The sequence below is a fragment of the Epinephelus moara genome, chromosome 10 (genome assembly GCF_006386435.1).
Source record: "Epinephelus moara isolate mb chromosome 10, YSFRI_EMoa_1.0, whole genome shotgun sequence".
Lineage (NCBI taxonomy): Eukaryota > Metazoa > Chordata > Actinopteri > Perciformes > Serranidae > Epinephelus > Epinephelus moara.
Window position 1 is genome coordinate 16,615,226 of NC_065515.1, and position 13,115 is coordinate 16,628,340.

Genomic DNA, 13,115 nt, shown 5'->3' on the forward strand with positions numbered 1-13,115 from the left:
CACTAAATCACAGTTTGACACCCAGCTCCAGCAGTCCTCTCCTCTCCTCTCCTCTCCTCTCCTCTCCTCTCCTCTCCTCTCCTCCTCCACTCAGCCTCAGTGTCTTGTTTGTCTTAGGCTGATGGTACAGAAAGTTCTCCAGGAGCTAAAGCTGTACCATGGGTAAGTAAACAGGAGAGGGAGGTCTGCTTGCTCAAACTCTCGTCGCAGTCTTCCGAGCAGCAGCAGAGCCTGATTGTGTGACCAGGGGGGAGCACTGCACTGAGTGTTTACATGTCTGTGCATGAATGCTTTTGGCATGTGTGTTTGCATGTGCCTGTTTGGGCACTGACACAGTATGCCATCATCTCTGGAAAGGGTCTGTGGAGCACTACAGGGTTTATTTTACTTTATTATCTCACAAAATCCTCAGTTGACATTGAGCTCACCTGACAATGAAACCCAACTGACTGAGTGAAACACATCTCTTAGAAGTGCACTGCTGGCTTTACCATGTTGTGCTCTCAGGCTGTCTATTCAGCTGCGCTGCTTTAAAGGTCTCCTATGGTTATTTTGAAACTAACTCTCTCTTCACTCTGAAACCATCTCATTGTCCTCCACAGAGCGAAGCAGAGGAACAACCGATCAGACTCGAAAGTTTCAGGAAATGTCACTTGGTACGAGTTCCTCTCTAACGAGTAAGTACTGCTCTTATCACAAAAGCTGTACACATTTTCAATTTTATGGAAGTTTTGGATGCAAATAAAACATTTTGCATGTAATTATGTGCTCAATTGGTTGCTATGGGCCATGTGTATTTGCACTGAGATGTTTTATCGGCCATTTATAGCAAGATATGGTCAAAACCAAAAAGGTGTCTGTACTTTCAAAGGTGCTTTTGGTTTCTTTTCATGGAAAAAATCCAATTGAATTTCTCATCACAACTGTAACTATTCAAGAAAATCTCTTGTTTCACATATTGAATTTCAGATGCACTGATTACCTCTGCCAAGGAGGTTATGTTTTCGCCGGCGTTTGTCTGTTTGTCTGCAAAATAACTTGAAAAGTTCTGAACAGATTTTGATGAAATTTTCAGGAAGGGTTGATAATGGGACAAGGCACAGGTGATAAAATTTTGGTGGTGATCGGTTGAAGCGAAGTGGATAAAATAATAATATGGCGGGAAATCCGAGCTGCTTGGCGGAGGTCTGCGCTCTCCGAGTGCTCTAGTTTCTACATTGTCAACCACAAAACACTGTAATAGTTATGATATCACGAGACAAACACTGTGCTATATTGACTTAAGCTTTTAAATGTCCAGTGTGTAGGGTTAAGGGGCATCTATTGGCAGAAATGGTATATGACATTTATATGTTTCATTGATTTATAATCACCTGAAAATATGAATTGCTTTGCTTTCATTACCTTAAGATGAGCCGTCACCTACATTCAGAGTGGGTCCTCTCCCACGGAGTCCGCCATGTTGTTTTACAGTAGCCCAGAATGGACAAATCAAACACTTGATCTAGGGCTATTCACTTTTTTTTATGTTTTTTGTGTCAGCAACCGTAGTTCTGAGAAGTCTGAGAAGTTTTAGCTCTGCAACCTCACCACTAGATGCTACTAAATCCTACACACTGGACCTTTAATACTCAATAAATATTAATGATTATTAAATGTGAGTTTCAGAAGATTTCATTCTCTGTTCCTTTGACCAGGAATGAAGAAGAAGACGATTGTGCGGAGAAGGTTGAGAAAGGCACCAAGGTGAAGAGAACTCTCAGCTCTCTGAGGAACAGGGTGACTGGCTCCTTCAATAAAGATAAGGTAAACCTATACCACAGACGCATGGCACACAATGTCACTGTGAGCTCACAGTGTAATATATCAAGCTGCCTGAACTGCAATGAAATATATGACCTCATTTGCATTAAAAAGCCTTTAAGAGCTAAGAATTATGTGTGGAAGAAAAGACCAAATCCTGAGGTGTAAACAGTTCCTTGGTGCGCATTCTGCTGCACACACAAGTCACTAATCCACTTACACAAACCCTGCTATATATCCTGCCACTGACACGGTTATGAGATGTCATACTCAGTATGTGTGCGCTATGTGCCGCAGTGAAAAGAGAACACACAAATTTGCATGTAAAGACTTCCCTCTGTTTGCTTTCTTGTTCCTCTGCAGGGTAAGAACCGAGAAAAAGAGCAGCAGAAAGAGAGGGGGAAGGAGAAGGAGCGGGAGGCCAAAGAGAAAGAGAAAGTGTGCAGTAGCAGCAGCGGCAGCAGCAGCAGCAGCAGCAGAGGCAGTAGCAACGGGCATTATTTGATGCCAGGCGCTTTCTCCAAGAATGCCACCTGCTCACTGTGCAGCAAGACCCTGCAGAGAAAGCATGGCCTGCAGTGCATGAGTGAGTAACACCACAACCACAGGTGTACACGCACCCACGCTTGCTCTCAGCCTGACACACACGTGCACAGGTGCTCCGCTCACACACAAACTGCCACCTATTTATGTTCACGCTACTGCACGCATGCTCACTCACCCACTTGTTGGAGCACTCAAGCACACGGGCAAACAAACAGAGCCACCCACACACACACATACAATCGCACACACCCAACCAGAAACTGTAACATTTCATAAAACATTCATGAATTACTCAGAAAAACAGAAGTACTCTTTTTAGGTGTAACTATTTCTAGCTTTGTGTTATTTTAACACACTTGTTGACACCTTCATGTGAACTACAGCGGTAGAAATACACACAAACTAGCAGGTTTTCACTTTCTATTCACAACTATGACATAACCCAGGGGGTGATAACGCATACCATTCATCATTGTGGCTTTTCTTATGCATGTTTTTGCTGAAGCGAAGATGACTTTCACATTTAGTTCCTCTTCAAACAGCATTTACCCACCTAAAGTATTTCACACTAAAACACACTTGGATATTCTGCAATCCTCTCTGCACTTTTTCACACTGCATCATGACTGCGGGTCCTCGTGTTGCACAACTTGGCTCACTTGTTTAGATTGGTTATCTGATGTATTAGCACCATCGGCTGACAGTTGTTTATGTGAATCTGCAGCACGCCCTAACTTTGTTGCTCTGGCTTGAAATATTCTTCACATTCGCTGCATCTTTTGTCTGTAGGGTTGCTTTGTCTGCGTCAACCACAGCTTTGTGCGTTCATTCATGGAGGAGACCTGCACAGGACATTTCAGCACCTCGCTGCTCCTTTCTTCTGTCTCGCTTATGCCACTCCTATGCAGCCTGCAGGTCAGCTGATAAGCGTGCAATACCTAGTGAAAGACATGTAAGAGTGTTTGTGAGAAGAGTACAGAGGGAAAAACTCTGACTGTGATACGGTGAAACAGCAGGAGTAAAACCTTTTTATTATAAGCTATGTTTGGAAAAGTAGGCCACTTATCAATGGAATAATCAAAAGAGGTTAAAGTGTGGGGTAAAATTAGGCAGAAATTGATTATTGTGTATATGCTGCGTCTTACCACAACCTTTAGTAGTAGATCCATCATATAAAGTTGTGTTATAGTGCAGTTTGATTTTAGAAATTTTTAAATACAGTGATGTAAAACTAAAATTTAACAGTTTTTAAGCATAAGTGGAGATTAACATGATAGTTTTGTAACAGGTCCTTTAACGGCATCCTTGTAAGTACAATATGATGCCACTTAAATGTCTCCACACTGCTCTGTTTGATAAAGTATATGGCAACAATTTTAAAGTTTAGTTAAATTAAAAATACTCTATTACAAGTAAAAGCCCTGCCTTCAAAATTCTACTGAAGTAAAAACAAATGTACTTGTATAAGTATCAAAAGTTAAAGTAGTCATTATACAGAAATACACTATATCAGGTGTTAAATGTATCATATATTTTATCAAATACATTATTAGAAATAGAAATATAATATAAATTATTACTGATGCATTAATGTGTGGCAGCATTTTAGTGTTGTAGAGAGCTCATTTTAGCTTCTTTATATACAGTCAGATTAGGTAGTTTATTCTCTAACAACACATAATATTCTAGAAAACTGATTAGCTATTTTATATGTAAAATAAGTAGAAACTGTAGCTGCAATTGTTGCCTCTAAAAATAAATATTTTGGTGAAGTACCTTTAAAGGTAACCATCGGCCCATTTGAGTGTCGGCTGACTCGGCTGCATTCCGGCTCCATGGTGCCAAATGTGAGCCAGCGTTGGCCCGTTTACTTTTGCCAGATCTGGCCCAGATTTATTTTTAGACATACATGGGCCTTTTCTGACTGAGACACGGCAGGTGGACGAAACAGCAGGCAGCAACAAAACGTTTTCTGGCCCGTTGACGGTCACCAGATCTGGGTCGGGCGTTGTAGGCGTCCTGGCTGAGACACAGCTGCTAGAATCAGCCTACTTTATTTGGCCGGATTCTGGGGCGGCCTGACTTACTTCTTTTCGCATGCTGAGTTTGGGCCGATGCTGGGCCGGGTCATTTTGGCTGCCTGGGATTTCTCCTTACTTTATCTAATTCTCAGAAGAAATAATTAATTTTTTTTTTTAAAAAGTTACTTTTCCCTTTTTAAATATTAAAATTAGAATTACAGTGTCATCCTTGGTGTGTGATTAAACTGCATAGTTTAAGTCAGACTTTCTCTATTGATCTTCCATCGTCCCCATAAAAGGGCATACATGTTATTTAAAAAGTGGTACCATTATAGTGCCATGGGGTATTTCCTTATGACACACATCTATCATTTCCTAAGCATTGTGGTCTGTTGGTGGGAAATTTCACATCACCAAATAAAGTTTCAAACACAGAGCAAAGAAACAACTATTCCCCAAATTAGTACCATTTCATTTTCTCTTAACTGGACTATTCCCAGCAGCTTCCTCGCTTCACTTCTGTGAGGAGACAGGGGCCATAATATATCCAGGACATTTATAAATCCTGCAGCCTGGTAGCAGGGGATGTAACGTATGATTGTTTGTAATAGTGTGCTTATTAAACAAAGTTGTTCTGGCATATTTCAGAAGGCACAGGGCACCACACATCCAGCGGGAATCAGCCTGCACTGCTTCACTGTAACACTAACCAGAAGCCAATAACACATCTATCTCTCCGGCTTTCCCCCTGAGACAATCTCCCATTCAACAAGTATGGCTGCTGCTGAGAGTGATGAAGTTACAAATCCTACATTTTGACACTTGTCCTGTTGGTGAGGTTACACACAGGCACGGGCGTGAGAAAACAAGTGAGTGTCCCTTTAATTTGAACCAAGCCCTGTGGGGATTCAGCCGAGAATCAGCCTGTGGAATGCGTCGTGTGTATGCCAGAGATTGTTCCCAGTGAGAGTAGGACACAAAACTGGACACAACCAAGAATGTGGGATACTTTTTGCCATTGACCCCAATGGCAGAAGTGATTTATCTATCTCACGGGCAGACTACATTTCCTTTCGGATGCAGCTGAGTCAGATAAACCCGGGTGTTGTTGAAACGGTAAGAGGCAGCCACTGTAGCGATGGTCCGTAGCGGGATCAGGTGGATAACTCCCGTTGTTTCGCTCAATGGACTTTTCGGGCATCCTGGCCGCTAGCTAAGAAGCTATATGCTAACCATAGCCAAACTACCGCTTTTTAAATGTTTCCTCGGACGGCTTGTTGTCCTGTCAGGTTTGAGCCACTGTTTTAATACGTGACACCCACTTATAAAGTTTCTTCGATATTAAATGTTTCAGAAACTGTCCCAAATTAAATCCCAGTCACTCTTAACGTATAGCTAGCTAACGGTTAGCCACTTCATGCTAGCGCGTTAGCCGCGTCTATTTGAAAAACAAGGTTAGTCGGGTGAGCAGTTAGCTTTAATTAGCTTAAAGTGATAACAACAATACACCACATCGACTCTGCTTGTCTTCGTTTTTAAAGGTTGCACAACTTCACGTCAGTTTCACTTTATGTGCCTCTTTTAGGAGTTTGGTTGCAGACTTTGCCTGGAGCTCAACAGGTGATTGCTAGCTAACGTTAGCCTCTAAGATAATTTCTGTTATTCACCCGCAGTCAGCTGCAATAATGTAGTAGCTTACTGAGATGATGCCTGTAACGTTGGTGTGAAGGGAGGATTTAAAGGTTAGTACAAGTTGCATTACAGTTGGATCGTGATCTGTCGTGTGCAGTCGAGGCTGTGTGTAACTGTTGTGTTTATTCTTATGCTCCCACCCCGCTATAGTTGGCTCAGCTCAGTAGGCAGCTAACTGGCTCGCTGTTATGAAACTCCATAATCCTCGATGTGTTAAATGATGTTGTTCTTCAGTGTCAAATTCTTGCCTTTCTTACTCTTCTACCACTCCGTTCAGACTGAGCTTTCTCTCTGACTGGGTCACATGGTGCTAATTGTGCTTGGCAGGTCTGCCGGTGCATAACAGCCCACTCCACTGACTCTGGGTCTCACCCATCTCACCCTGTTAGCACACCACTTCTCCATGCATCATTGCTTTGCCCTCCAGCATGCCTGACTCTCTCTCTCTCTGTATGCCTTTTACTAGATTTAAAGTCTGACTGCCTCCATGTTTCCTCTGAGTAGCCCTCAGTAGATTTTTCACCTCCAAGCTGTTGTTATCATCTCTGTCTCATGGTATCTCTTGGCCTGATTAGTCAGACGATAGGCAGGGATGAGTGGAATGAGTAAAATAATCGATCTTATTCTATGTGTGACTCTCACGTGAAAGTACACAGCATTTATTTAGATCAAGATATGCTTCTTTCTTGGCTTTCCCTAAGCTTCATTTTCTGATATCATCTGTATGCAACTGGTGTGTAATGGTGATCATGACTCTCCAGTTTGGGCCAGAAATGTGACCGGTGGTGGTGTTTAGCTTCACTGAGTAAACAGCTCCCTGAGTCTCAGTTCCTCCAGTTTCACTAGATGATGTCATGGGTTGGCTGGCTGCTTCAGAGTTTGCCCCAAGTGTTGGTGTTTTTGTCTCTATTGTCACCGGGAATTAAGAGTAACCTCTCACACATACAGGAAGCAGGTAGCTGTGTAAAAAAAAAAAAAAAAAAAAAGTAATGCCTCCAAAACAGCTGATGTGACCTCTTTTTCCTTTAGGTTGGTATATATATATAACCACATGTGGTCACAGGGTTTTTCTATGAACTGCATGTGCAAGTATGATAGGGGGCACATGTGGTTTTTAAACACGAGTTTATACTCAGCCAAGAATAGTGGAGGAAACCACAGGAAATTGTAACCTAACCTACTTCACGTCAGATAGTAGCACTACACCATCAAAAGTTACACTGTGAAAGATTAATACGTTTGGCTTAGTTAACAAGAAGAGGGTACAAGCTGTTTAACACTCCTCGCACATTTAAGTGAACTCTGCTGGCATATGTGAATAGTGGACCACTGCTTTACCTAAATTCGTATGCTTTAGCTTATAGAAAACACTGCACACTTGTACTGCATGATTTGAAACCGTTAAGAATGAGGCAGTGTTGTTGCCACAGAACTTTAAAGGACAACTCTCCATTGTTTTGTATGACAGGTGTTTGAGCAAATTTTGAAGAATGCTACAAAACAAAAATCTGAAAACCAGAACTGAAAGTATAACAATAAACAATGGATTTCATTAAATTAATAATCATTGGCCTCGAAATGCTGCTGTTAAGCTGCTCGTCTAATGGTGCAGAAGTTAAGAGTGTTCGTGTACACCAGCAACATTTGATTGTGTTATATTTTACACATATTATAAAATCTGTGATGACTTATCTGTCTCTGAAAGTTTTAAGAAATTTTCGTAAACTACACATAGACCTACGCCTAGTTATCTACACCATGTCTTAGGTTACGGTCATCCTTTTGGGGCTGAGCAATATATTGAAATCATATTGTCATACGAGACTAGATATCATCTTAGATTCTGGATGCTGTAGTACCATAAGTGCTGCCTTTTCCTGGTTTAAAAGGCTGCATTACAGTAAAGTGATGTAACTTCCTTAACTTACCACACTCTTCTACAGTAGCTGTAATGGTATTTGCCTTTACCCTCTTCATCTTTTTATCCACATTACTAATGATTATTCTTCAACAATTTCATTGTATAAATATGTTGTTAAAGTACCAATAGTCAACCCTACAATATCTTCACAATATCAATATCAATATGGAGGTATTTGGTCAAAAATATTGTGATATGTGATGTTCTCAAGCCACAATACTGGTATACATAAGTCTTAGGTAATGTTAGAAAGCTTACAGAACAATCTATCTTTTAAACTTCAATTCGACACACCCTGTCTTAAATCCGCCTGTGTTTGAAGGCAAGTGTCCTGTTGTATGAGTTAATGTTTCCCTGGAAGAACCCACCCTTCGCTATCAGGAGCTCTCCCGATTCCAGTTTCTTTTTCCCATAGACAACACGAGGCAGCACGTTCTCTCTTTGCAGAAGGAGTCGTAGCACAGGTGATTTTTTTTTAACTTGATTTGATATTCTCTGTTGGTTTGTTGGATAACTTCTATTTTAGCTGCCCAGCACAGGCCAAAGAAAATGCTGATCATCTGTCATTCTGCAGAACTTAGTGGTGATCTAGGCCTCGTTTGCATTTCTGGTTCATTGAGTGAGTCACTGATCTGTGTGCTGTTGTACACCACAAGTGTGCTTCTTGTGTGATAGGGTGGTTCCCAGTCAGCAGATGTTGGGTGTGGTGGTGGTGGTTTTGATGGAGGGGCTGTGAGTCCCGTGGATCAGCTGCAAAACCACTGTGTGGCGACATGCCTGAGTGACTGGAATTTATCACATTGCTCATGAGTGGCAGAGCTGGTCGACACTATGCCCACCACATCCACCTGATGATATTTACCACAAAGGCAGTATACTGGCCTGATGTTTAAGCTGTGTATACTTTGATCTGTCGGTAATGACAGATTTTCTGGTGCAGCTTTGGTATATTGGCATTGTACTAACTGTTGAGGTGGTCTAGCTGCAACGACTCATCGCTGATAAGCTCTGTGATATCAGTAAACAGAAAACACACTGTTCTTGCTTATCTTAGGATGTTTTCGTTTTTACTTCAATTAAGCAGAAATTCCTCTGAAAGCAGTTTGAGTTTAATCATCTCTATGACACATTCCTAACCAGAAATAGCTTACTTTGGGGTTCCTCAGTGATGACTATTAGTGATGTTGTAGCAATGACATGGCTTTATATTCAGTCTATCTTAAATCTCTTATCTTTACCTGTTCTTAACAATCCTATTCCCAGCCTCGCTCAGTCAGTGTGTTTGGGCTTTGTTGAAGATGTACTACCGTCTTGATAGACTTAACTTCGAAAGCTTGCTTGTGCTTTTTGTCTGAAAGTGCCAGGCTGGCAGAGAGACTGGAATTTTGCATATTAGTCGGAGCGAGGTGGAAAATTATCTCTGGGTCTGGCTGCTCGACTGCTGATAAGTTTGTTGGCTTACTGACTTCTGTGCCTGAATCCTCAGTCTAAAGGTAATAAACCAAAACTTTAAAATTGAGCAAAATCTGATGACGACTATCTGATTTGAAGCAGTCACTTCTGAAAAGGTGTTGTTTGTGTCAGATGTTTCGTGCTTTTGGGCAAAGTATGTGTGCCGACATTGGGATTCAGTGGACTCGCTCTGGTCCAACTTAAAGTGTAGCAGTCCAGTGCAGTTGGAGCCGAGTCAAAGAGGGACACAGCACTGCTGGTGAAGATTATTCAGAAGCCAGTTTCTGTTTTCTTTTCCTTCAGCTCAGCCAGCAATTGTTCATTTATTAGCAGAGAGAGGGAGACAGAGGGGGGCAGGCCAGAGATTATGAATGAAGTAAAATAATAAAAGTAAAAGTGGTTAGGGCTGGATCTAAGGGTAAGATAGAAGATAGATGACACTAAACAACTCACATGTATATGAACCTATTCTTTATTCCTACTCACTTCACTCACATACAGAAATAATCGCTGCATGCCTTTACTGCACAGGAAGAAGGGTTTTTGTCATTGTCTCCATTGTGCCAGCACACAGAAGGGGAATAAGCAACAGAGGCCTTTACAGTAGGCTTTACAGCAGTTAGTGGAAGTTGCTGGTATGGGTCATGTTTAAACTGTGTTGTTCACAGGAGTGCCACCTTTGTCAACAAGCTATGCAGCCATATTCAAACAATCACCATACTGACCTGTGCCCCATGTAATGTGGAAAATGTAAAGGGGGCAGTGTTGGGGGGGAAAGATGATTTTAAAGCTGTCACGTTCATCTTGTTACTTGCCATAAACTAAAGCTTCCACGATGGTGCAGTGTCAGCCAAGTGTCTGTAAATGTTGGTGTCCCTACTTGCCCTGCTCTAATACGAAATCTTATATATGTGCAGGCTCTCCGTCTCAGAAAATGGTATTATCCAGGCCTTGGCCAACCCTGAGCTGAGCTCAGTGAATTTTTTATTGAGACTGTGGGGCCACTGGCTCTTTAGTTTGTTTGTGGGTACAGTTATTGAATTATGTCTTTAGTATATGAGCTTGCATAATGTAGTGTTGGGTATTTCTTGTCTTGTTTATAGATATTGTACATATTTTTGTACATAGACGATTTTCTTTTTTTGTTTGGTACACTATGGACCTTTCTCTGTGTCCTTAATAGTCATTATTATTTATTATTGATAGCTACTGAGAAAGTTTGAGTTAGTTAGTTTGAAATAGTGTTGCACGGTATACCGGTACTAAAATAGTACCGCGGTACTAGAGTATTCCAAACGGTACTATACTGCATTTGGAAAATACCGGTACTTTTTAAATTGATTCAATTCATTAATTTATTTAATTCATTTATGCACACAAACGCCTTCCTTGTTCCTACTGGAGCACAGATTGCGCAAGTGGTGTGTATGACAACACCTGTATCAACATTCGCAGCTGGCACGTGAAAAAAGGCAAGAGAAAGTCTACCTCGCAAAGGGAGACATCACGAGACAACACCAACTTGGTGAAACATTTGAGCAACCAAACCATGATGTCCGTACCGAGGAACTTACCGAACCATGATTTTTTTTTGGTACCGTTACACCCTTACTATTTATTGCTCTAAAGGTTTGTATCCAAAAGGACTTTTCCTTAGGAAAAAGTACCGAAAAGTATCGAAATTCATATTGGTATCGGTACCGAAACAAAGATTTTGGTATCGTGACAACACTAGTTTGAAATGAAAATAATGACAACATTAAGACCCTTGTTGTCATAAAAATCTGAGCACTAAAACACTGGTTAATGACAAACAAACAAAAGTCTTTTTTTTTTAATCTGAGATTCCACAATACTGTTGTAAAGATGATCTGCCATTATGCCGACTTTTCTTTTTTACACTGGACCAAATAACGTTGGCATGATGCTGCCCCAAAAGCGTGCAATTTTAGATAGCTTGTTACAGGAAGCAAAAGAGGTGTGACATGTAACACAACAGTGTCAGCATCAAGTTTCATTTTACACACAGCGAATCAGCTATTTAACTACCTCAGCTACCTGCTCAATTGCGGAACAACAGACCCCCCCCCCCCCCCAAAAAAAAAAAAAAGTTCCATGTATGTTCTATACAGAACAGCAAAGCAGAATATAGCCTAACATTCCCATCCTGAACAGCTAGTGTAAAACGGTCTAATGTCTCTTGATTGTTTTGTGGTTCTGATTTCAGACTTCATGGTGTTTTCCAGTATTGAGTGACCCACTTCAGCAGAGGACTGCTTTTCGCTAATAGCTGCATTAGATCAGGCTGTTAAACCACCAACCCTGTTTCTACCGATCAGCCTCTATGCAGAGAAGCAGCTCTCGTTTTAGTGTGTTTATGTATTTCTCCACATGTGTACATCTGAATCTGTTTTGCATTGAAGGCCATGTGCTTCTTGTCCACGTCAGTCTGGTTTTACCTGGCTGGGTTGGGGCCAGACTTTGCATAGTGATACCTTCATTTGTTTTGCCAGCCTAGTCCCTCAGGACAGGGCTCTGTTGCTTGTCTTATGCAGTATGTACTAGGCAGGCTTAAAGATTGAATTGCTTTGTTTTACAAGTGTTTTGTCTTTCCAGTAATTAAATAGAGCATGGACGGGTGCTCGCAGTATATTTTTCCAAAACAACTTTGATTTGTATCTGTGTTAATCAGCAGAGATACAATCAGTCATGTCATCTAAACCTGATAGCAGTAGCTTTGTTTTCCATACAGGGAGAAAAGTGGACAAAAAGAGAAAGCCATTACTGAGATAAAGAAGTTCCTGACCTGCCACAGTGTGGCTCTTGTACGTGTAAATCAACACAAGCAATTGCTGCACCAAGCCAGAAGTGATACTTTGACTTGATGACAATACTTGTTTGAAAACAAATACTCGACTTTGTGATTGTTGATAGCGGCAGCTGGAAAAGCTACGCCTCCGGGCTTTTTGTCTCAGCACCTTTGCAGTGCTTTTGTTTGAGTCACGGCCTTTTACTTTGAACTCTGCCCTCAGGGAGCTGTCGGATTGGTTTTGAAATTTCAAACTTTGTTTACCGTTTCATTTTTCTCGTCCATATTGAAGCCAGAAGCCACCACCGGTGCCTCTGTGTACTGTATACTCTGTACCTAATGCAGCTCTGACTCTGTGTTCCTGTCCTTCTGTTTTTCAGATTGTGCTGTGAACGTTCACAAGAGCTGCAAGTCTCTGCTGGGTGACTGCAGCAGCAACAAGAATAAGGTAAACACTACACTGGAGCATAGGAAAACATGGGCTTAAGTCAACCATAGTTCCTTGACTTCCACTTTGTTGCATATAGGCTAGATATATTGGTATACACGTGTACATGGTCAGACATTGGATCAGTAGCACAGACAATGAATTTCAGAGTTGTTGTAGCACCACTGTGACACTAAATGCATGCTAATAATGAGACAAAATTACAGTATACATGATTATGCTGCATTGCAAAACCCAAATTTGTCTAGCACTACTAAAAAAGAGATCTCCAAGCTTCTTGTTTTCACCATCAACAAACACTCCCTGCACCTACAAGTACATATCTTGCTTTCTCCATGCAGCCTATGCTTCATGCCCTGTAGTTACATTTAGAGGTGGTGCATATTAGTTATAGATGAGGAGCCCTCTGTGCAGCAACAAAGC

At 41.4% G+C, this 13,115-nt stretch overlaps 1 protein-coding gene across 1 annotated transcript in view; it reads left to right on the forward strand.

The window, feature by feature from the left end:
- The window catches only part of arhgef18b (rho/rac guanine nucleotide exchange factor (GEF) 18b), a 57,234-nt gene that overhangs the window by 17,743 nt on the left and 26,376 nt on the right, over positions 1-13,115 (forward strand). The window contains exons 9-12 of the mRNA XM_050055270.1: positions 603-677; positions 1,698-1,806; positions 2,167-2,389; positions 12,625-12,692. Coding sequence (XP_049911227.1) covers positions 603-677; positions 1,698-1,806; positions 2,167-2,389; positions 12,625-12,692 — 475 coding nt within the window. The remainder of the gene's footprint in view (positions 1-602; positions 678-1,697; positions 1,807-2,166; positions 2,390-12,624; positions 12,693-13,115) is intronic.